Here is a 25,489-nt window from a genome sequence, read left to right on the forward strand (position 1 = left end):
GTCATTCTGAGATAACTTCCTGTTTATAATACAGTTAAGAAATATGAAAGTTTTATTCAAGCTTTCTCATTCTCCAGGCAGTACAGAGCATCCTTGCAAGTAGGGGTTAAATCCTCTACTTCCTTTTTGGCTTCTCTTCCAACAATAATAGATTAATTTTCTGGCTTTGACAGGAGGGAGTTGGATTTACTGGCTGGCAATTGTGTAAGCATCAACTGTACTGGAACTACAGTAGGAGCAAGAAACAGGAAGAAACCAGTTGGTAAAACACAATCATAGGCTGGCAGGAATTCCGTGACTATTTGTCACTCCTTCCAAAGAGGGGAAAAACAGCTGGTGGCAGATATTCAGTGCCATCAAGTACCCAGAAGAGAGATTAAATATCTTTTTCTCCATGCCAGGATACTCAGAATTTTACTTCAATGCGGACCATGGCTACTTGGAGGGTCTGGTCCGAGGGTTCAAAGCTGGGATCTTGACAAGTGCGGACTACGTCAATTTAGCACAGTGTGAGACACTGGAAGGTAAGTCTGCTGGTTGATTTCATTTAGAAAGAAACACTTGCTGAGGTGTTTGCAGAAGGGAAGGTAAAAGACTGAACTACTACTGAGAGTTTGTCTTAAACCCAGAGATAACCTTGATGTCCTTTGAAGAACTGTTCTCATATTTAAGTTAATAGCTTTCTGTAGACTGTGATTTGTGTACAGGCTGTGATTTGCTAAGCAATACAGATGATGGGACTTTCTGGTTTACCAATAAGGTTTAGAAATCTCATCCACAGAGTTCTTATGGAGATTAGCAACCTTCTCACAGATTTTAACCATCCTATAGAACAGTTAAGCTTTGGAACTTGCATACCATTTCAGCTGTTTAAGATAGTTTCCAAAATCTTATTAAAAGCTTACTATTTGGCTCTGAGTTTGGCTACAAAATATATTATTTTATTAATTTGTTACTTCCTGAGTTTTAGGGTAGCGGTGGAGACGGCTTACCAGGAACAGAAAACTAGACTCCACAAAGATAAAACTTAGAGAAATAGAAAAAAAAAAAAAAAGAAAAGCTCTTTTCAAGGTGACTTTGCCACAGTAATAAAGAGAACACACAGTAGTTTCCAAAACAGCTTTCCATGGCTGAGACTGGTCACAGCCTGATGAAGACAGACTTGTACCAAAGAATCATGTAACATACCTTTCAACACTTGGCAGGAAAAAAATGCAAAAGAAAGAAATCACCTTTCTAAAGGAACCTAAAGTTCATTTTCCTGACTGTAAAACGAAAGCTATGAGCTTTGAGCTATCATGCACTCAATTTCTATAACATGCAGTCTTTTAGATTAATTTGGAAAAGGAAGGAGGGCAAGGAATAAGCTCACTCTATTTTGAGCTTTGGTTGATTTGTACCAGTGATGGGTTTGGGGTAAGAAAAAGTGAAGAATGATGATTCCCATATCCAACAGAGTTTTGAGGGTGTCCAAATTATTAATATAAATAATAACATAAGTCTAGGAAGATTGCTTGCCATTCATCTCTCAGATTAAAACAACTACAGTTAAAGAAATGCACATAGACATTTACCTGTCCACAAGATAAAGTTCCTCTTATGTTTAAAGAAGAGACACAGGCAATGGAATTTAGACACTATTGAACTGACCAAATGCATGTGTCTGCTTCTGCTGCTGATAACCTGGAGAGCTGTATCACCTCTCCATTTAATACAGTGGCACTTCAGACACACAGAATAGATGTATACAATCACTCTGAGAACTGAAATCTATTCCTTATGTCATCTGGACAAAATCAACTGTTTCTTTGCCCTATTTGTTCCAGCATTTGTGATCTGTGCAACTTACAGACTCTACAGAAACTCTGGATATTGTATTTAATTTTTCAAGTGAAAAAGTCCTGCTGCATAAGTATGACTTTGGAAAAAAGGTAACAGCTTCAAACATCTATAAAAGACATACAGGACACATTGGTAGAATAATTGAACTGTGTTGTCACTTCACTTCTCCCTGCAGATGAACTCAATAAATGATGTCATCCAAAGCTTCATGAAGGAAAAACCATCCTGGTAGCTTCTGAATAAGTAGAAAATATACAGAGTTAAAAACATATAGGCAAAAGGGATTATTTGCACCCTTCACAAAAGAATACTTGCTCATTAAATTAAGTTTAGAATACCTAAAACACCCCCTAAATTTTAAGTCATGCTACAAGAAAGTTATTTACCACCATGAAGTAATTTTCAAATATTTCTAAGATATATAAGCCTTCAATACTTTTAAGAGTATACAGCAGATGGACAGGTAACAACAGAGAGATAAAAAGCATTCCTAGTTAAAATTCATAATGTGAATATCAATTAGTTTTATTTTTGAAACTTAAATTATTTAGTGTTCATTCAACTTTAGATTGCAAATTATTTCATCAATAGAAGTCACAGCCTTCATCATCCCTCCTACAAGCACATCTCCGCTACCCACTATCACTTTCCCTTTTTCTCTATTCAGCTACATCTCTTTCACCATTGTAACTTTTGTCTACTTATTATAGACAGCTAAGATTCCCATCATTTACCTACCAAATATATTATTTATAATAAAAATATGAGAAATAATGGATTTCTACATGATGCTAAACGCACTTATCTCTCTGCACATGTAGGATGCTCTAATACTGAACTTTCATCACAAGTGTACAGTGCACTAAACCCACAAACCCCACAGACCTCTAAAATAAATCTCATACATTGTCTTTTATTTAGATTTGAAATATTCAGCAAGAGGATTTGTGCTGTAGTACTGTGATGTTTGCTCAGTAGTGCTATCATGTCTTCACATTAAAAGGTAATAAATTTACCCAGTTCTGCATTCTGTGGCTTAGCACCACACCACAAAAAACGGCCTAAGTTAAAAACACTATAAATATGCTAAAACAAGCAAGCAGAAAACAAAAATCAAAACCACTCAAAGAAACCCATAAATAGAAACTAAAAGATCTTTTAATTTCAAAGTGGTTTTGGTATCTCTAGAGAGGAAACCATAATGTCAGTACTGAAGAACCACAAGAAAAACTGTAGATTAGTGCTTTACATCTGCTTGATAATCAGAGAGTAAGTGTAAAAGAGAGACAGGAAGAAAAAGAAGACTGCTAGCAGAGTAATGATACCACTGTATCCTCCATATTCAGGGCCATACAGACAGGAGGAGAGACTTTCAGCTTCATTTAGACATCCTTTTTGGCTTGGTTGAACTACTATGATTTCCATGGAGCTACCCCATGGGCTGCATGGTACTGGTTTGGTATCATCTGTTTCAAGGGAATGAGGTTCCCAGAGCAACACTGCTGACAGTTTCTGCAGTAGAATATGGGGGTGTGAGGGTGTGGAGGTGTCTAAATGCAGTGTTTTGTTCTTCTCCTGCATTTTTGTGTGAAAGAAAGACTTCTGCTCTTTCTACTTTCTGTAGAAAAGGAGGCTAGGTCACAGAAGGACAAGCATCACGACTCTGCTCCCAACAGAATCACTGAAATAAGCTTATTTAACTTACTAGAGCCAGCACATGGTGGCTGAAATAACAATGTTAACTGAGAGAAAACTGCAGCTAATTGGTTACTGCTATCAAAGTGAGGAGTCAGAAAAGTTACCATGAACCTGATGCCAAGAGACAAAGTTAAGTTTGTTAAAGTTCTCACAATACTCTTTCTTTCTGATCAGGATCATTCCTGTCTTGATTGCATTCATCTTAAACTAGTCTCCCTCTGTGCATTAATTCATTTTAGTCATAGTTTAGTTAATTGTGTTTGTTTGCTGTTCAGTTTTGAGCAAACTCATGAATATTTAAGGTCATACTTTTCCTATTAGTTGTTTTCCTGCATGTAATTGTAGATGAAAATAGACAATGCAAATGGATGACAATCAAAATGAATGGATGACAGCTGAAATACAGGAATTTTCTTTCCTAGGGATCTTTAGGACAAAGGTCAGAGTCTTGTCTAGGTCTCCAAGAGACCCTGAGAAAAAGGGGAGCTACCATCAATAAAAAGTTTTGGCAAACAGGGATGTCTGAGGCCCCTGTAATGCTCAGCCATCTACTCCTGCTGCGTCACCAAGTCATGTCACTAGTGCAAGTGTCTGACTGTGATAGTTCCCAGGCCTTATTTATGCCAGCAGCAAAGAAAGGACTGGAATTTAGGACCACCAGTTCAGTCTGAGCTGCACTGAACTCTGTCTTGATGTGAACTCTGATTATGACATTTATGACTGATCATATGGTGTAGGAGTTTGTGGATGGTTGTTTTGGCCAAGACCGTAAGTTAGAGTTGAATTTTTTTTCTTCAATACAGTATGCATGCTGGCATTTATTTATTCAGTTGAAGAAATACAAAGCAGGCTGTGTAATTGACAGGTATCTAAACCCAACATTCCTGGGTATAACATTTCCTCCATGGCTTTTGGGAGATGGGTAAGGCTATTCAGTATCTCATAGTTAATATTTTTCATGCCTTATATTAAGTCATGGTTTACGAAATCACTCAGTCAATCAATCAGAGAATTGAGGAACAGTAACAAAGTCTTGTGAAACTACTCTTGATCAGCAGGTTTTTATTTCTGTTCATCTTATGATGATGTTAATCACACTTCAGAATGGTCAGTACTTGGGGCTTATATTTGGGTTTTACAGTCTTCTTTAAGTAGTTAGCCCCTGAAAACTACTGATTTGAAAGGCATTTACAGAGTATGACTAAAGATAGATATCTGTGGTTCTCCTGAAGATGAATCAAGAAAAGTAGGAATTCATTTCTGAATCTAATATAGTAGTATTATCTAATCTCAGCATATGCCAAGTATTTTTGTACTCTTTGCAACAACAACAACCAAAAAAAAAATAGAAATTAACAGTTTTCACAGGAAATTTAAGTGTAAAATCAAAATATTAGTGATCTTTTAAAAACTTGGTCTTATATAGTTAGACTAATTCTGGGTATAACTGGATTTTTGTTTCTCTCTTAACCTTGCTTACCTTTCCCTTTTTCTTCAATTGGGTTTCTCTTTTCATATTTGGATTCTCTTTCTCCTCTTCCTACGTGGAATTCTGTACTGAAACAGTGACTTTTTCTAAGTGTGTTATGTGATTTGATATGGAATTTATGAATAGACTGTATTTGGTGGATAAGGAACTGGCTGAGTTGTTGCATCCAGAGAGTAGCAGGCAGTGCTTCAAAATCCAGATGGAGCTTGGTGATGAGCAGTGCCCCTGAAGGGTCCTTAGGGACTGCTGACCAAACCTTACTGTTCGATATCTTCTTCAAAGACACAGACAGTGGGATCAAGTGCACCGTCAACAAGTTTGCAGGTGACACCAAACAGAGTGGTGCAGCTGACACAACTGAGGGACAGGATGTCATTTAGCAGAGCTGGAGGAGTGAGCCCATGGGAGTCTCATGAGAGTCAGTGAGGCCAAGTGTAAGGTCCTACACCTGGGTTGGGCAATCCCTGGTATCAACACAGGCTGGGGCAGGAAGGAATTGAGAGCAGACCTGTGGAAAAGGACTTGGATGTCTACTACTCTTGGATGAAAACTCAGACATGAGCTGACAGCCCAGAAAATCAACAGTGTCTTTGGCTGCATCTAAATCATCTAAAGAGGGAAATGGTTCTCCCCCTCTACTCTGCCCTTGTGAGACCCTGTCTGGACTAGTGTCCAGCCCTAGGGTCCCCAGCTCAGGAAGGACATGGACCTGTTGGAGTGACTCCAGAGTAGGGCCACTGAGACAATCTGCAGCTGGGGCTGGAACATCTCTCCTATGAGGAAAAGCTGAAAAACAGTTGGGGCTGTTGAGCCTGGAGAATGTTCTAGGAAGACTTTATTACAAACTTTCAATACCTGAGGTGGGTTACAAGAAAGATAGGGACAAACTTTTAATAGGGCCTGTAACAATAGGACAAGGGGCAATGGTTTCAAACTAAAAGAGGATAGATCCAGACTAAATATAAGGAAGAATTTTTTTAAAAAGAGGGTGGTGAAGCACTGGAAGAGGTTGCCTAGAGATGTTGGAAACATTCATGGCCAGACTGGACAGCACTCTGAGCAACCTTGAGTGGCAGCCAACTTGAATAGAAGACTCTATGAAGTTTATCTCAGTAAGCTACAGTGCTAAATGTAGGAGCCTGATTCATAATGTACCAGTTCTCTTGCTTTAAGTCTCAGTGTAGGCAGCCTTTTTGCATGCTGAGGAAGTATATACATGGGGAAATAGGCAAAAGTAGCTGCTGTACACATAAATGCTTACCTTGCTAATTGCAAATTAACTTCCTTACAGGTACACCCTTATTTCTGTCAGTGGGAGTGTTGCTGTCCTTTTCCCTAATTATCAGTTCAGATTTCACAAAGAAACCTAATTATAATAAATGCCCAAATCATATAACAGTATCCCAATCTATAATTTGCAATAATTTTAATACAGCGTTTGAACACAATTATGCATTGCAGTGGGGCCTTTTCTAAAAGAAAACATTACACTGCTTTGAACAGCAAGAACTGATTCAAATGCTTGCTTATGCCTCTTGCTAAAAGATGACTAGCAGATAAAATTTTTCATATTAATTCTATGATATGGTGAAAATTTATTTTAACTTTGTGGTCGAAACAACTCATTTTCCCCAGTCACCAGGATTGAGGAAATGTCACAATGACCCAAGTTTCTGGAACAGCTTCTTAGGATTTGCTAGTAGCAGTCCTAAATCAGAGAAAGCCAAACCAGAAATGCTAAGAGAGTGTAAACTCTCCCCTTTCACGTGCTCCACTACAGAATCCATTTGGAGTCCAAAATGTGTGCCAGGCAAGATGTGGTTTCTTCTCATCAGGCAGCCTGATAACAGAAGATTATAATCTTGAGATTTAGTTGTTTCATGGGAATATTTAAGATCTTAGCAAAGTTAAGAGATGATTCCTATTAATGCAAAACAGTCCTCGAGAGTGCAGCAGACAAAACAACTGATGTATTATAGTGGTACAAATCAGTGAAACTGAAACATTGAACAAACCTGATAAGGGAGGGACTAGAGGCAGTAGTGAGTAGCAGTCTACCTGGGATGCTGATGGTAAAACTTCTGCATCAATTATTTGTTCTTTCCGACAGCATGCAGAAAGTCTTGCTGGTAGAAGACAGTACAAATCAGTGCATCACTTTTGCATTTAAACTATATTAGATCTACACAAAAAACTTTTCCATACAATATATTCAGTTGCTTAATATAAAAATGTATTAGAAATTAACTTTTTTTAAAAAAATTTGGTTGCAGACAATATGAAAATTTATTCTCATAGTCTTTCCTGAATTCAATTCCAGATCTGAAGTTACATCTACAGACTACAGACTATGGCAACTTCTTGGCTAATGAAACTGGCCCTCTCACAATTTCCACCATTGATGAAAAACTGAAAACAAAACTACTCACAGAATTTCATTACTTTAGAAACCATGCTTTTGAACCACTTGCCACTTTTCTGAATTTTGTCACGTAAGTAATATTACCACATAGCTTACCACACAGTAGTAGAAAAAGCAGTTGAAATAGTGTAAATTCAACATACTGGAATTTCTATTCAGTTTTAAAACCTGTAAAATTACTTTTATACTGCTACATTTGCATACTTTACTTGCTAATATAAATTCTGAAACTGTATGTGTATATGAAAAGCTGTTGTTTTGCAACTAATTATTTTAAAGAACACAAGGAGAATTTTTTATGTGATCAACGGCAGAAGAAGTGGTAGAGATTAATTAATTAAAAATGGTTAAAATTTTCAAACACCGTTTAAGTCAGAGAACTTGAAAAACTACATTTGGGGGGGTGATGATTCATGCAAGATTAATGATTTAATGATGTACAAGGAAGTGATTTAATTCCTAGGCACTTGGCAAGTTTTAGACCTTTTTTAAAAGGGGAACATAATACATCCTACACCTACCATAATTTTTATACTACTTGAAGCAAATAAATACAAACCAGGAAGGCTTTATATGGCATATTGCAAGGTACTTAGATCCAAGTAGTTTTTTTTGAAAGTTCAGCTGCAGTTCGATGCCAGATGAAAACTCTGATCTCAATACCCTCATAAATAGATTAAACTTGCAAATTAATAGCTTAAACAACTTTAAAAATGGGGATCTGCTTTATAAGAGTATAATATGGATTAGCAAAATACCAGAATTCTATTTTACCTAGCTATTTATTCCCCTTGATCTTATACTTTAAATATATTTTAACAAGAACAATTAACTGTTCAAGTAACTTTCAAGGAACATTTTTATTATAACAGTGAAAAAGAAAGTATCCTCATTTTTTTTTCTGGTCATATGTAGCTGACCACTTTTAGGTTAATATATTAACAGGACTTTAAAGGCTGTCCTAGGATGCCTGTGACCCATAGGCATAAGTTTACATTTTGTTTCAGGGAAATTAAAATGAAAGCATGAAAGTTATGGCAGCTCTTTTCTCACACTCACTGACATAAATGTATAGATGTGCATGCACAACCTTTGCACACTGTTGGTTTTTTTTTTAAATAATGGATAACTGGTTAAAGATATTTCACACAGATCATTGAACTACATTCCACCAAATCCTCAAGCCCTCTTCACAGATTTTGAGTGAGAACATATTAATCTATGTTTCTAGCTGTGTTCTTAGTCACCAATGCAAACTCAAGACTGGCATTCAAGGCAATAGTGTTCCCTTCCAAGTCACTGACAAGACCCTTATCAGTCTCTTTGACACTAAAATTTGTACAAAGCTGATAGAAAAGTTCTACTTCAAAGGAAACTTTAAGTAGTAGAGAAGAACTCTCTAAGGGCCTGTTCTTAGCTCCCTCATGGGAGGATGTTTAAAGCCGTGTGAGAAGAAAACCCTAAGACTGGATCATCTGCATAAATTCTGCAGTTTTAATGCAGAGATTCCCATGTACTTGTTTTTCCAGGTTGTATTTTATATGAAATAAAAAATCCCAAACTAGAAAAGTTGATAGCTCAGGTGGTTTGCTTTGGATACCACTCATTGTCACTTGTTACAATGAATCTACATCTCTCAGCTGTTATGCTTATTATACTCAAACATCAGTACCACCTTCTTCAAAAGTGTCCATTTCCTAAATCAGTCATGTGGTTTAAAACTAGTGCTGTGTTATCTCCTTGTTATTTAAAAACTTCTGTTGATTTTTGATGAGCTATTGATACAGAATGATTATACATTCCTGATAATACTTTGGTATTATGGCTAATTTTCAAAAATTTTGGGTTTTTATTTTTTCAAGTGAAAGTTGATTGTAAAAATAATTTATTTTTTCTTTTTCTTTCCAATACAGATACAGCTATATGATTGACAATGTCATTCTTTTAATAACTGGCACATTACATCAGCGAGCCATAGCTGAACTTGTTCCCAAGTGCCATCCACTGGGGAGTTTTGAGCAAATGGAAGCAGTCAGCATTGCCTCAAACCCCACTGAACTCTTCAATGCAATTTTGGTTGACACACCATTAGGTAAAAATACTAAATTATTTCTTTTTTTTTTTTAAACTACTAATCCTGTATTCCTTAGAACAGGATGTTTCCCACTGGATGTGCTGTGTTTTGATAATACAAATCTTGACTAGTGGATGAAGCACTTCTCAAGTGGTGTTCAGGAAATAGTCTATTAACATTTATTTATAACTTCTACATCCACCTTGGGTAGCTGACACAGAGAAAAGAAGTGCAATGTATATCTTTTATATTCAAAGTAGTTACTGATTTAAAAAAGCTATATTTTTATTTCAACACCTACATTTTATTAAAAATATATCTTCACTAAGGATCAAGGAGACAGCTACTAATAAATATTAGATGTTGTGGTAGAACATAGATTCCCTCTTGAGATTTGGGCATGGTTCAAATATAAAGAAAAATCCTATTTTGAAGAACTAAATCTAAGAGCAAAGCAGAGTAAAGTATGGGAATGTCACATTATGAAATTAAGATGAAACTCTGCTCAATGTGATGCAGCAGCCAACACAAACAAAACCTAATCAGCTGTGAAGGGCACTGAGAATAAGATGGAACTGGGTGGATTTGAACGTATATGAAACAATTATGTGCTCTCATTTTCAGTGCTGTGAGAGGCTTTGGGTTCTGCTTCTCAAGGAGGTCTGGTACATTGGCCCCAGACAGGAAAAAAATTCTCACCCAGCCACATGCTCACCCTTACTCTCAGCACAATGAGGAGGAGAAAAAGGTGGAAAAAGGAGCTTGCGGCTGAGGTCACCCACAAAGTACCATTGCAGGCAAAACCAGACTAAATCTGTAGGGAAATTAACTTGATTTATTACTGATTAATATATGTAGGACATAATTAATTACTGATCCAGATATAAAAAAAACAAACAGAAAACAATGAAACATTTAGACACTTGGGGAAAATATTTTTCCTCCAGCCTTTTCTGCTCCTTCATGCCAGGCTCCTCTTCTTTGCCCCCCTGCTACCCTCCCAGGTCACACTGCATCCCTCCAGACAGGCAGGATGTGTCACAAGGAGCAGGGGGAGTTTAGAACCATAGAATCATAGAATGGTTTGAGTAGAAAGAGAGCTAAAAGATCATCTAGTTCCAGCCCTTCTGCCATGGGCAAGGACACCTCTCACTAGACCAGGTTGCTTAGAGCCCCATCCAACCAAGCCTTGGAGAATTCCAGGGACGGGGCATCCACAACTTCTCTGGGCAACCTGTTTGAGTGCTTCACCACCCTCACAGTAAAGAATTTCTTCCTGATATCTAATCTAAACTTCCCCCTTTCAGTTTAAATCCATTACCCCTTGTCCTAGCGTTACATGCCCTGTAAAAAGTGGCAATTTGGTTTTCAGGTACACCCCTTCAGCCATACCTGTTCAACTGAGGGGCTTGGCTGTGCCCTGTGGTGGGTCCCCGCTGGAGCTGGCTGTGTCCAGCACAGCACAGTCCTGCCTCTCCCTCCCAGAGCCCACCCTGCAGCACACTCCCAACAGTGCCTGGCCACTGGCACACTGTTCAGTGGAATCAGAGAAGGGACACAGCAGGACAGCTAAAATGAACAGTGCTGCCATGTGTAGACAGAATAAAAAGTCCACGATGCAGTCTGGAGTGGACGAAGCTGATGAGAGATATGGACACTGTTTACAGATTCCTGAGAGCAGTGGTTGTTCACAGTGAGTGATGAACTGCTGCTCACCAAATCCTTCAGAAGAACAAATCCCAGCAGAAAACTAATTTTAAAAGGTAAACTAAACCACTGTTTTCACACAGCTTGTAGTAAATTTCTGGATTTTTTTTTTTTTTTTTTTCCTTCTAAATTAGTTTGTAAAAGAAGAGAGCAGAATCAATTATTTAAAGTCACAGGACAAATTTGTGAGCAATAAATCTATAAGGAGATACTGAAGGGAACTCTCAGGGCTCTACTTTCTGATATTCTCCATTCAAAAATATGGATGCTGGAAAAGTAAGAAGGGACAAGGCCACAAAACATGGCCAGGCTCACATCCTCTCTGTAAACACCATCTTCCATTGCCACTGCTTGGGAAAACAGTCACTTAAGTACTGCTCTGCATCACTGGGATAGCTCAGGGACAGTGAGAGGCACACGTTGGTTATGAATATCATGTTTTAAATGGTCCAGCTGCACAAGTGAAATTCATCCACTGCCTCCCTGCTCCGAAGCTTGCTCTTTAGTCAGTTCGGCAGAGGACCCATAAGCACAGATGGTCAAGGTCAAAGCATGTGCCCTTTATCAGCTGCAACCTGTTGCCTTTCCCACACTACATACACAAAGAGAAAAAGGGAAAATAGGAAGGAGGATTCTCCTTGACAATTTCAGAATAGCTGCATGATTTCAGACAAAAATTATTTTTCGTGTCCCTCACTAGAAAATCTCCATAATAACCAAACTGTATACTTCAGAGAAGATTAGGGCTTTCATTAGCATTCCCCTCTGATTCTCTCTGGAGACATGGACTCTGGCTGCAGCACTGATTGATTCCCCTCACTGCAGATTCTCATTAAAAAGCAGGGGATAGGAGGATAAGGGGAAAAGCAAGAGGATTTTTCTTCCTCTCTATTATATCACCCTTTCTTGTACAACAGAACCCCCGGATCCTTGTTCACACACTGGTGAGCAATAGACAGGAGATGCATATTATCAGCACACAGATTTATACTGCTATATTATAAACTCTGCTTTCAGCTGCTTTTTTTCAAGACTGCCTGTCTGAAAACGACCTGGATGAGATGAACATTGAAATAATGCGCAACAAACTGTACAAGGCAAGTTTTTGCAACAAAATGATAATATTTGGGGTTTATCAAGTGTCTCAGCAAAGCAGGTCAGTATCATTAACCCTGTTTTATGGATGGGGAAACAGAAGTATGGTGAGATAAAACAAGCTGTCTGAGGTCATCTGGTTGATTTCAAGCCCAGGAATGAAACCCAGCTACTTTCATTTCTACTCCACTGTTAGGGGAGTTTTCAAATTTTAGGTCTGCATCCAAATACTAATTGAATATCTCATTAATGAAAATGCTCTAGATGTCAGGCTAATATCCAGATCCAGATTTGTTTATGAATAACTCAGTTATCCACCAAATGCCAGAGAACTCTTAGCTCCTGAGTGAGCCCAGGCAAGCTTTTGGCTAACATTTATCTTTATTTATATAAGGAAGATGAGATTTTATAGGGTCTAATGGTTTTGAGTTTAGCTAACATGATTTTTGCTTAAGGATTTTGTATAATTTTCTTCCTTTTAAAATATTTTTTATCATTGTTACAGCACAGTGCTGCAAGGATATGCATCTAACATGTGCCTTGCATTTTCAAAGTACTTTACAAATCTTAGCACCGAGGTCATTACTCCTAGAATGGTCTCTTTAAAGAGTATACATACTCCAAACCCTTAACAGTAGCTCCTGGCACATTCTCTTCAAAATCCTAATCATCTTCCTTTAACAATGGCTTCCCCAGATTGCAGGAAGTATTTTTACAGTGATCTGATTGCACTAGGGGAAAAGGAAATAAAATTCTGTTTGTCTTACAAATTATATTTATAAATTCCAAAGCTGATTTTTAATTCTTAAAACTTTTACTAATTCTCTCATTCAATACAACATCAATTATGCTTATGTAATTTTTTCATGTATTTTAATTCTTTCACAGTACTACTATACTAGACACTTTTACTAATTTGGTAAGATACATATTTGATTTTATATCCTATGTGGATGACCAAATATTAACATTTATCAAATTAGTTTTTTTCTTCTTTCTCATCTAAGTATTATGGGGATCATTCTGCAAACACTATTAAATTATTAATAGATAATTTCTCCTTTACTTCAGCTGTCAATGTGATCAATTGCTTCTGCTCTACTATCAGATAGCACTATACAGAACCTAATGCATAATTCTATGCAGTAGATCCCCCGTGAGATGTCTCTACTTAAAATTCACTTAATTGCATAGTTAATGACAGCTCCTAACAAGATTGTGTGAAGTTGTAGCAAATGCATTTTAACATAAATGTTCTCTACTCCAGTATTTTGGGAGATTGAGAGGCAGGGAGAACAGCATCTCTGAGATATTTTGTGTCCTTCCTGCACAGGTGTTTTGAAATGGGTGCAGATGCCAGGATCCTTAATAGACCAGAGGGCTCTGCAGACCAGTATTACAGAAGCTTTGTCTGCTGCTCTGTCCTAATCCAGGGTTTAGGGCAGAGCAGCAGGGATTAGTTTGTGTATCCTCATCCTGCTGGCCCAACAGCCGTGGCATATGCCCAAATCCCCTCCTCCACACACTATAAATGAAGAGTTTCCTTCAGCCATCTGCTTATTATGCAGTGGAAGCTCAATGGAGCTCAAAAAGTTCCTTCTTTAGAGAGCAAGTAAAACAAAATATTTGTCTTATTACAATTTCTGAAAACATTTGATTGCAAATTGTAATAACAAGACATTTGCATTTGAATATTTCAACTTTCATTTGAACTAAGTAATTAAACACAAATTTAAATTCATAGTTGGAATTAACAAAGTTAATGGAAGCATTTAAAAATTAGGTTCATGGCTATGTGGAATCCTGGTCCAGGTCTTTAGCAGCATTTAAAATATTTTTTTCCTTTCATGTAGTCTTACCTTGAGGCATTTTATAAGTTTTGTGAAAAACAAGGTGGTACTACAGCAGAAATCATGAGACCTATTCTTGAGGTAAGAAACATTCAGTCTTTATACATTAAAGTACTCCACAATGTTGTCATCATTATCTCACTTTGTTTATCCTGTTCAATCTCCCTCCATTTGCATAGGTATCTATCAAACGTTTGCTTCTCCTCTGTTTTTCTAAAATGTAATGAATAGTGAATTCAAGGGTGACTTTTACCTTTTGACTAGAGAAGCAGCTAGACCATTACTAGGGAGGAGCCAGTCTCAGTTAATATTTTTCAGTAGCAGAGAGCAGAACAGAATAAATGGTTCACTAATCTCAAACTCTTGCCCTTTCATGTTTCTCTACATTATGCAGGAAAAACCTACAACAAATCAAAAATGTTGATTACTGAGTTTGGGATAGCTAAAGCCTGGCACTACTGTATCTATTTACTGATCAATAATCTTCAAGCTTCATGGCACTGTTAAGTTTGTTCATTCTCCTATTAAAATCAGTGGTTGAGGGTTAGAGTTGAGTGACCTTTGGAAGTAGTGTCATATAAAAAGTAGAACATTCTGTGCTATATTTTTGTCTCAGCTCAGAAAAGTTTAATATTTTTTCCATGGCATACAAAGTTCCTAATGTCCTCCCAACAAAGCATACATGCATCTAACAAATGATATTTTTGTCTCTGTTATTTTAATAAAAAATGCAGAAATTTCTAAAATTGAATTCTCAGCATTCAGGTCTCCTTTTCTTTTTTTCTCACTTAGTCTATCACAATTCTTTGCAGAGGCTGACAGCCAGACCACCCACTTGCTTCCAGGAGTCTTTTTTTTTTTTCTGGATAAGCAATTCTACACCCTGGAAACCAAAAAAAATTCACTGAGGTCTGATGACATCATACTAAAAGTTTGCATTTGGAAATGAGATAATAACACTGGGAGTTCATCCCTGAGGAAAGAATGTGTCTGAATTACATTTTACAAAACAATGTCCTAAAAGAGATTGCAATTTCCTATTTTAATTAAGCAGGTCACAGTGTTTCAATTTATGCTCTAAACAAAATGCTCCTAATCAAGTTAAATTGAATAGAAATTAAGTATTTTGACTTTCCTTAAAAATAAAAATCAAGAGATTGGCTGGCAGAGATAAAGACATTTTCCATAGTTGATTCAGAGTTTTCAGAAAGTTCATTTTTAAATAGAAATTCATGCTCAGAGCAGATTAGTTACTAATGTTAGTTTAAGCATGTTGTAAAACTCCCCTTATATCAGTGGTAACAATTTAGCCTATGATAAGCTTCTTTAAAATCCCTATGTAATGTCAATCGGGCAGGAGGATAAACTTTTCTATAGAAGATTTCCTTTTCTATAACATTGTATTAACCTGAAGAGACACATAGAACAGACTGCTAATGGTTGGATTCCCAAAAAAAAAAAAAAGAAACAAAAAACCCCCACAAATTTAATTGTTCAAAACAATACTTGCTATTTATTTTGCAATCTTACTACAAAACCTACCAACCTGACCCTACAGAATGAGGCTGAGGTATTTAGCTCCCCAGCTCCTCGACCACCATGCGTGGTGCCAAACAGCAAGAGTACTGATGATCTCTTTTCCACCATGGACAACAAACACTGCATGTTTAGCCCTGAATCTGGCAAGAGACTGCAGGACTGCCCTGCACTGCAACTTGAGCTGTTGGCATGGCCCCATGCTAAATTCTGAACCAGCAGTCTCCCCCATGGAAACATGCATTAAGGAAATGGTCTGACATCTCCTCTACCTGCAGCAATCAGATGGGCTGTCACCAAGGAATTGCCTCATGGCCTTACTCTCTCTAGAGAACCTCATGTGCCAATAATTTGATGAATTGAGAGGTCTGTATGAATGGTAATTGTCCTGCAAATTTTCTCAAATAGGAAGCCACCAGAAGCAGAACCCACACCTGCTACCATTAGTTGCAACTGCCTCTAATGTTTTCTACCAACAAAATATGACACATCTAACAGCTAGATTCTACATGACTTTACCAAGTCAAAAAAAGAAAGAATTTGTCATAAAATGGTTTCAGGTCTAATAGGCCAATTTTTATTAATAAGGGAGGTGAAATTTGGCCCCGTTATTCATTAGCTAGAAATATTTTCAAACACCCTTATTTTCTTCTCATTGCTCCTTTACTGTTTACTCCCTTTCCTTACTTCAAAGTCAGTGCCAGTGGGTAGCGAGTTCCTGGTATTGTGCATAAACACAAAAGTGTTTATGGCTAAAGTGGCAGATTTTTGCTGCAAATGCAGTCTTGTTATTCAAATGGAAAGAGCACCTCTCTGCTTAAACTAGCTCAAATATTCACAGCATAAGAAATTTTGTAAGCTCCCTAAAACATGCATATACTATGTATAATTCACTTGGGAAGATTTTCCCTGTGTAATCCCTGCAATTAGCAAGGGCTCTGCTGTTCTTAAAACATGAAAGTAAGGAATAAAGGAAAGAATTAAAACCATAGTCAATTTAGATCTCAAGGCAGAAGAAAATATTGGTTTTATTTGCTACTGCATTTTTAATTTGTACTGTAAGAATAGTAAGTGAAGTTTTGCCTTGTACAAAATAAGAACCCAAGAACTTGACACTGGATTGCCTTTCAGTCTGCTGCTGAAGTGAAAATATAGATATTACAGGCATCTAAACCTGACAGAAGAAATATAGCCTTTGATTCTACATATTGAAAATTAGCTGTTATTTGAAGCACTTAAAACTTGGCAAGTAAACAGCCCCCTTCTCCTTATCAAATCATAATTTTAAATATGTGCATTGAGAAACTACTGTTTTTTAGGATTTTCATTCAACCTTTGCTATCAACACCACTTTGAGTTACAAGCAGTAGTGTTGATTCTTGGTACTTTCCTTTTTTAGTTTTATTTATAAGATCATTATTTCATAATCTTACACGTGAGGGTGTGAGGATATTTTTTCTTGTCAACATCTGGGTAACTAAGCAGGGAAATGAGGAAGCAGCAGAAATTATACTTTTAGAAAAAAAATCACAGAGTAAAAGCTGTGGTTGCAAAATCTTGTTTGATTTCCTAGTTAAAGTTTAACGCATATTTGCAAAGAAGAATTTACAGTTTTAAAAGTAAAGTACATTTCCAGTGCTCTCAAGTCGACATTTTAAAAAAAAAATTATATTTCCACAGTCTGACTTACTAAAAAACCACCAAATATGCCCACCTTAATTTAGAATGAGATGTCTAATAACACCTCTTTATTCTTTGTTTTGCATATTAAGTTTGAGGCAGACAGGCGTGCCTTTATCATCACCATTAATTCATTTGGCACTGAGCTGAGTAAAGATGACCGAGAGAAGCTGTATCCAACCTGTGGAAAACTGTATCCAGAGGGCTTGCACCTGTTGGCCAATGCAGACGACTACGAGCAAGTGAAGTGTGTTGCAGAATATTATGCAGTATGTAAACTAATTTATTAACAAAAAAAAAAAAAAAGCCAAAATACAAATACTTAATTAACATCTCCTGACATCAGCGAAATTTTCAAGAGCATACACATAAGTTAAAAGAATTTTTGAGAGAGAAAAAAAATCAGCCGAGGTACTGAAGTTCTCACAAAAATGTGCATGGGATCAAAGACTTTTGATATGAAGAGATAAGATTAAAATAAGACGTTATTATATTAGTGCAGTACAAAGTTCCTCTTACAACGATGTTTAAGTAAGACCAAATCACAACCTAGTAAATAAAACTCTTCCTACTCCATTAACTCTTCCCAAACTGAATTTCACGTCATTGCTGCTGCCTCCAAGATTTTGGAGCATAGCCATACAACACTTTTAAACTGAGCTAACAATTCATGTCACAGATTAGTTAAACCTGTTTTATTGCCAGTATACCACAAGATTTCCCTTCTGAAAAGTTTTCCCTAAATCACTAATGATTCAATGAAGTAGATGAAAATGTTAATATTGATGCAAATAGTGCTGTCATTAAGCATTAGTTAATCTGCAACACTTGGTCTATGAATTAACTGTTGTACTCTGTCTAACTATAATATTTAATCTACCTCTAAGTAGGTACACAAAAAATGTCTGGTCTATTACTTTTTCCATAAGAAAACCCACAAAGGTGGTGGAGCTGTACATCTGCTCCTATGTAGCAGAGCATTTTAATAATGACTTACCATGTCAGTGAGGTATGGAACAAGACTATTCATGAGATGGTGGGTTATTTAGATGAATTTTGGAACAATTGTGGTAGACCTCTACTACGCTCCTCCTTCAAGGAAAAAACAAACCAAAAACACAGAGAAGGAAATTACACAGAAACGTAACACCTAAGAAATCAAGTCAAGTGTATCTGCACAGGATATTCCAGGATGACAAATCAGACTAATGGATTTGGATACAATATTAATGCAGGTAAAGCAAATCCAGCTGACTCCAGGAAATAAAAGGAGCAGCCATGTGATGATCAGAGTTCAACGTTTTGGCTCCATTTAGAGCTCTGGCTCTGATGGATACTATTTGTACAAGAAGGTCAGTGCTCTCTGTCCAAAGGAGAGAAAGGTTACATGTCATTCTACAATAAGTCTCTTTTAGTGCCTTCAGTAAATTACTTTAAATTATTGGAAATGATGATAAGAACTACAAGAAAAAATGTGATTTTTCTTTCTTTTGCTGACTACATGCTTTTAATTTTTGATTTATGTAGAATTGTAATCTATGCAGGAGGTCTTCTATGCAGAAAGATTACTTAACGAAGATTAATTTATAGATTAATGTAAGGTGCCTGTGCTGCACAGAATGCAAAAGTACCTTATTTCCATGGAGTGGTTTTCTGTGCTTTTAGGAATACAAGGCTGTGTTTGAAGGTGTAGGGAGTGGCACTGGAGAGAAGACACTGGAAGATGCATTTTTTGAGCATGAGGTAAAACTTCTAACCTTAAAATACAAAAATGAATGTTACACAGAATAAAAATAAACAAAAGAATGAGATATTAGGCTTTTGATTCTACTGTACTGCTTTCTATTCAAGAACATGGATTTTCTATGGCTGTCAACATTTGGCTGAATCAAAATAGAAGGATTTACCTTTTTAAGTTAATCCTTTTAAAATTTAGCTTTTTAAGTTTACCTTTTAAAATTAATCCTTTAACATTCTTCTGAAGACTCTTTACAGAACTATCAATCCTGATAGCCTATCCAAAAGCCATCTCATAAACACCACTTAATGAAATTTCTTCTGAGTAATCTACTACAGAAGGTATTTCACCATTGTCTTTTATTTCCTGTAATATTGCTGTAGTCTATTACCAAAATTAATCCACAAATGACATTTCAATTACATTGATACTCAAGAGATGGCTAAATATAATCATGTTTGCAAAGCTTCAAGAAATCTTGAACATAAAAGCTACCATATAAAAATCCCATTCACCTTCCTTGATATTTAATCTTAACACTTGTTTCATCCTTTCTACAGGTAAAGCTGAATGTGCTTGCATTCAACAACCAGTTTCATTTTGGAGTATTTTATGCCTATGTGAAGTTAAAGGAGCAAGAATGCAGGAATATTGTATGGATTGCTGAATGCATTTCTCAGAGACACAGAACCAAAATTAACAACTACATTCCAATTTTCTAAATCTGAGAATCTATAATGCTTGAAAAGATGCATCATTTCATAGAAAAGAAGAAAAATCTTGTTTCAAAAATTAACTCTTATCAGGTGTTTTAAATTGTATTAATGATCATCCTTACATACATCAGTGTAGGAAAAAAGTAATAAAATTAGAGACATGAGTATTTCATAAGGAAATACTAATGGGTTTAGTCACAAAATTGTTGGTAGATTTGTCCCCCACCGTGCCTATTTTAATTTAATTGATCAATAAAAACCTCCTGCAAGGTCTTACATATATAGTCTTTCTCTTTTGTGGAACCAAGATTTGTATCAATGACATTTGAAAAGCTCTTTAATGTTTGGAGTTTTTTTAATTAATGTTTTTCTCAAAGGGCCAATTAAACCACTACTTCGATCTCACAGGGTCTTTCTCATGGCATACAGATTGCATGAAGGATTTAATGAACAAATAAGAGAAACTCTGAGATTTCCCTTAACAAATCTGAAGGGGAAGTTTCCAGAACTTAAACATGACTTCTCTCTGCAGCTAAATGTAAATAAGTAACTTCAGTGCCACTAAAATGTTTTTGTTTCCTCCTTTATGGTCAAATGAGGAGCACCCTAAGTATCAAACAATGGGGGTCTGATCTAGTCCACAATGATAAAAACATCCCCTCCCAGCACACCAAAGGATTGTCTTTATGTATGGACTAGGGAAGATTATGAAACATGAATGAAAATGCCAACAAAGTCTGTATCAGTTTTACATCAGACACAAACAACACCAGCTCTGAGCTATTTGAGGACCTGGCTAGGATCAGTAACTAAAAATAGAGGGAACAGTTGAAGCCAGATTGTAGCAGGACAAGATTAATTCTGCCAAAGAAAAAGGGAGGATTTTGAAAGCTTTATCAACATTCTGCCTTCCTACTCTGTTCAAAGAATTTGCCCTTTTATCTTTCAAACAGGTCATACCTTGATTTTCTGCATGACTTCTCAGTTTCAGGCTGCACAACAGCAAATCTCACTCTTCAGCTGTCTGTTGCTCCAGTAAATATGATACAGAAATGCAATCCATTTCCTGCTGAGTAGACAAAAAAACCCCATATCTGATGTCAACACCTCAGAATTATGGAAAACATTCAGGCAACATTTTAAAAACTGAGAGATAATAAAGCTGTCGCTATAATATGTAAATTTGCACATGCATTCATACAGAAAAAGTAAGAAACTTTGTAGTTTTTTTATAAAACCACACGTCTTGAACTACAAATAATGCCAAAGGACCAAATCCCAGAACATCTTATTTAATGAATTGAGGTGATTTTAATACTTGGCTTTATTGTGAAATCTAGAAAACCTTATATTATTGCTTTAAAATTATTTTCATAATTTAATTAAGAATTAATTTAGTAGGAATTTAAAAAAATTGACTAAAAGTTAGTAAGTGTATTAGATCAGAATACAAGTCTTATTTCTATATCAAGGTACAGTATTTAGTAGATCTAGCAACTCAGAAAAAATAAAAAGAAACAAAAAAAAGAGAATCTAATTACAGTCTAATCTGTGATCAATGCTTTCCTATATCACAAACTATATCACAAACTATTACATTAACTTCAATGGAGAAATCAATAGAAAACATTGCCACAAATTTGTACAATTTTCTATATTTGCATTAAAATTACATGAAATTCTATAATTACATTTTAAAAAATGCTGGGAGCAGAAGAATAGCAAAGTCAAGCTAGTCCGGGACACAGAAACTTCATACATATTCATACAGTTTCATACAAATTCATACAATTCAGCACAGTGCATGAATACTTCTTCTGTACTGATAAATCAGGCCTCCTTACTCAAACAAAACAAATGAGCTGACTTTCTGCCAAGAATTTTCTGAAGTGATTTGAAGGGGAAAGAATCTGCTCTCCACCCTAAATCATTCTGTGCCAGGGAAGATATGCAGCTGCTGTTGCTACAGTCTGGATACTGTTGGATCAGAAAGAAGTGAGCAGGAATTGCAGCTTTCACGACTGTGTTGTCAGCAGAACTAGTCTTTAGATTATGGAAAGGACAGCATCAGTTTTGATTAATGCTTTTTTCAAAACAAATGTGTAGATATTTGCCAAATGAGGACAGGATGTAATAGACCTCAATAATATTCAATTCAAGGACAAGCAAACTAGGACTTTTAACTCTTCAAAATCTATCTTTTTCAATAAATAATACAATTTACATTTCTCCCTTGTTAGTAAAATAGTCTTCATGCTGGTGTATATACAAATAGAAATCTATAGATCTATAAATCTATAAATCTAGATATATAAAATAGAATAATAGAGTTTTCTGAGTTGGAAGGAACCCAATATAAAGGGGATATAAAGGCTATATATCATCTCTAACATGACCTTATAGTGGAAATTCCTATCACAGAATCACTACCAAGGGCATCATTAACTTCTTGATAGTAATGTCAACCAATAACATAGGGGAACAAGAAGCAGCCACTTTTCATATTCTCCCTTTCACCTCTCAAAAAGAACTTGTGTTCACACTCTTTAAGGTCTAAGCCCACCCAGAGAAATTTGTTCAGTATGATTATGATGACTATGCCCCTTGGGCTGCATCTTTGATGAGAGATGGAGAGCAGGACCAGGAATGAGTTCCTGGTGGGCTTTGAGAGATGTGAATCTTTCTTTCCCATCTTTGCCTGAGCTGCAGCTCAGGCTTGATGTGCTTGCCATCTGCTCACAAACAGCTGGGCAGCTGAATTGTGGATGGGCCGGGCTGCGGTGTTGGAAGCGCTCCCATGCCCAGTCCCTCTGTCCTGCATGAATTACTGCGCTAGGTGCATTTGTTAAGTACTGAAGATTTATAGGATGAATCATATCAGCATGTGGTCATAAGACTTTCTCTAGACTCAGTCAGCTGGCAATAGTTGAATCTCTTGTTCTGGTTCTGTCAATTCCAGCATGACTTTCAGGAAACACCAAAAACAATCCAGAGATAGCTGGCCAGTGTTTGGATTTGCATCAGATTTATAAAGCTGTTATGATGAATATTATCATAACAGTTTAAACAAGAAATAAGACAAAATCCATTGGTTTGCTGGACAGCTATATTGATTTACTGAGGAATGTGGAGAAATAATGCAATATAAATAATAGAAAAAATAAGTGATAAATGGAAATAATATCTGCCAGGCAGTTAAAACAGTTTACATAATACAAAACGTCTTCTCAAACAAACAGAAAGTCATTCAATATGTTGGAATGTCTCCCAAATTACAAAGAAAAAAAAAAAAGTGTTTCGAGAAATAAAAAGACAAAGCTCTTAAAGGGAAAAAAATTTATATTGATGACACACTGTGAGAAATATTTGACTATTTGGAATCCATATTCCACAATTATTTTAAGCATTACTTAAGAAAAATGTATTCTCTTGAAGTTAATTACATGTTTTAACTTGCTGCTTGTAACATGTAACAGCAGATCAGACTGACTGAAAAGGAACAGGTAGAACTTTCAAGGTCCTTGATAAGATAATAGCTGGGTTTTTTTTTCCAATCCAGAAAAAGTTCACATTCTTATGTAATTAATATTATATTGAAAATGTATATACTCTTTTTTCTTTGTGTCACGTTGCTTTCTGAAACTTCTGCTTTGCTGTATAACTGTGCATGTACCCACACACACACACACTTACATATGTGCATCAACTACAGAATTTTCTACTGAGTCACATACCTGCTGGAAACTGAGAGAGAAATCATTGCATGAATCAGTCTAGAACAATTTAAAAGTTGTTCCTTCACAACACCTGTTTTTATCATCAAAAATGTGAAAAACAATTAAAATATTTGAAAGATCTGTAATAAATACATTAAAGCCAAATACAGCAAACTATTTTTACATTTTCATCTAAACTGATTTAAACCACACAGCACAAGAGGTAAATGAAAGCACTCAAATAATTACAAGCCAATCAGACCTATGAATTTAGGGTCATCATTCTTATATATCTACAACAATGCTTCAGCCAAATTCAATTGAACCCCATACCAGCGTTGTAAACAAACTCTATTATCCAAAAAGCCCAAACAAGTTGAGAATGGCAGAATTTGAGGATAAAAGCTGTCCCTTATCTAGACAAACCAAGAAACAAAAAAATGGAGGTCACATATTCTCTGCCCTCAGTAAGGAAATTAAAAAATTCAAAAGGCTGAAATCATGCTCTTAAAAATCTTCCCCTTCAACCAGACCTTTGACAGAAATGGCTTCATGAAGTATATGTATATATATATTACCAAAAGACAGGATAGAACCATCATAACTGTTACAAAGTCAAATTCAGAGTGCTTTGTCTATCATATGTTACATGAAGAGGGAGTACTAACACTGTTGGAAATGTGCAGAAGCCAAAGAAGACAAAATAAAACAAATGAAGTTTATTTATAGCAAATATTAGGACTTCCATGGATGTACAAAAACTGAAAAAAAAATCCAAATTAGTCTAAACAAAATGTTGCAAAACATACAAAAATATATATAAAATTGTTCTATGTTTCAAAATAAAACAAAGGACTTAACAAAAGCATACAACTACATACAGCAGAAGCTACTGTAGGTAATAGTCCTATGGGAATAAATGACAATGCTCCAACTGAATTCAGTGGGACTAGTGTTAGAGCCTCTGGGTGAGTAAATTGCTGCATTTGTGCACTAGCACAAGGTTATATGAAAAACCTGAATCTGTCCTTCAAACTGCTCAGTGTGGCATTGTGCTGCCCAGCGTCCTGCAGCAGCCAGGATGCTGTGACCAATATTGTGCCAGGTAGTAACCAGCACGGTCACTGTGCCCAGCACAGGTCACAGCAGACTGAGCAGCTGACTGAAAAAAATAACACTTTCTTAGAACCTTTAGATGAATTCATGTTGATGACTCCTCATTGGCAGGAGACAAAGAGGAGAACAAGAGCTGAGAAGTTTTGCAAACATTATTATCATCACTTGCCTCTTTGGTGTTCATGGTCTACGACAGAGAGCTTCTGAGTGGGTGCACTTCAGTTCAGATCCACAGTTTTGATCATCTGAAAAATTAAACAGACCTATTTAATTTAGAATATGGGATTCAGCTGCATGTACACTCCTCATTTTGTTCAAATAAGCATGCAGAAACCAAGTGAGGAAAGCCACTGAAACCAGGGAAAGCCACTGCTTTTAAAGTGCCACTAAAACTGACTGCCTAAAATAATGTCACGACTTCCATATCAAAGTCTTATTTCTGTCATTCCAAAGCAAAGAATCTGTCATTTAAAGTTGTGAGCTTTAGTATTTTTCTCTTAAAACCTGCAGTAACAGTTTACAGCCTCCACCATGGCAGCAAGACTGTCACTCTGAATGCCATCATAGCGCTGTAGCTTTTTTCTTTTATGGCTTTTAGATCAGTCCTTGCTATTGAATCATGACAAATGATAGAGTTTGTAATTTCATCTCTCAGGATTTTACCCTCACCAAAGCACAAGCCAAGTCTTGCATTAAAACAAACCCTTGCCAAAAGTATTAAGTCACAAATCAAAATGCCAGCCTTTCCAATCACTCCTAGTCATTCTAATCCCATGTGCCCTACATGCTGTTTTATCTGAGTGTCTTGCA

General features: G+C 36.4%; 1 protein-coding gene and 1 long non-coding RNA gene across 7 annotated transcripts in view; one reads left to right on the forward strand and one right to left on the reverse strand.

Annotated features, from left to right (window-relative positions):
- Positions 1–213: 213 nt before the first annotated feature.
- Positions 214–20,252, forward strand: ATP6V0D2 (ATPase H+ transporting V0 subunit d2). 3 transcript variants are annotated; one of them, XM_015616903.1, is made up of 8 exons: positions 214–524; positions 7,350–7,521; positions 9,365–9,543; positions 12,250–12,329; positions 14,181–14,258; positions 17,486–17,662; positions 19,059–19,136; positions 19,692–20,252. In XM_015616903.1, exons 1-8 carry the CDS (start codon positions 395–397, stop codon positions 19,851–19,853), a joined length of 1,056 nt encoding a protein of 351 aa, XP_015472389.1. In that variant the 5' UTR covers positions 214–394; the 3' UTR covers positions 19,854–20,252. The 3 variants fall into 3 exon arrangements, with proteins under 3 accessions (XP_015472389.1, XP_015472402.1, XP_015472395.1); XM_015616916.1 differs by lacking the exon at positions 17,486–17,662; XM_015616909.1 differs by lacking the exon at positions 14,181–14,258.
- The window catches only part of LOC117243966, a 29,653-nt gene continuing 6,000 nt past the window's right edge, over positions 1,837–25,489 (reverse strand). The window contains exons 2-6 of one of the 4 annotated variants that reach the window (XR_004496159.1): positions 20,808–24,924; positions 19,025–19,150; positions 18,391–18,485; positions 7,045–7,155; positions 4,349–6,869 (exon numbers count right to left, since the gene is read on the reverse strand). This is a non-coding gene — a long non-coding RNA (uncharacterized LOC117243966). Of the gene's footprint in view, positions 2,078–4,348; positions 6,870–7,044; positions 7,156–18,390; positions 19,151–20,807; positions 24,925–25,489 lie in introns of those variants that run through there. The other 3 variants (XR_004496158.1, XR_004496161.1, XR_004496160.1) reach the window with 3 other exon arrangements.

This window comes from Parus major, chromosome 2, assembly GCF_001522545.3.
Source record: "Parus major isolate Abel chromosome 2, Parus_major1.1, whole genome shotgun sequence".
NCBI classification, from domain to species: domain Eukaryota; kingdom Metazoa; phylum Chordata; class Aves; order Passeriformes; family Paridae; genus Parus; species Parus major.

What these genes read in the sequence shown, in the direction of transcription:
- ATP6V0D2 (XM_015616903.1), top strand. Translation starts at nt 395, where the DNA reads ATGCCAGGATACTCAGAATTTTACTTCAATGCGGACCATGGCTACTTG. An exon ending in ACTTTTCTGAATTTTGTCAC is followed by an intron (nt 7,522 to 9,364) that starts GTAAGTAATATT and finishes TTTCCAATACAG; the next exon opens with ATACAGCTATATGATTGACA. An exon ending in GTGTTGCAGAATATTATGCA is followed by an intron (nt 17,663 to 19,058) that starts GTATGTAAACTA and finishes CTGTGCTTTTAG; the next exon opens with GAATACAAGGCTGTGTTTGA.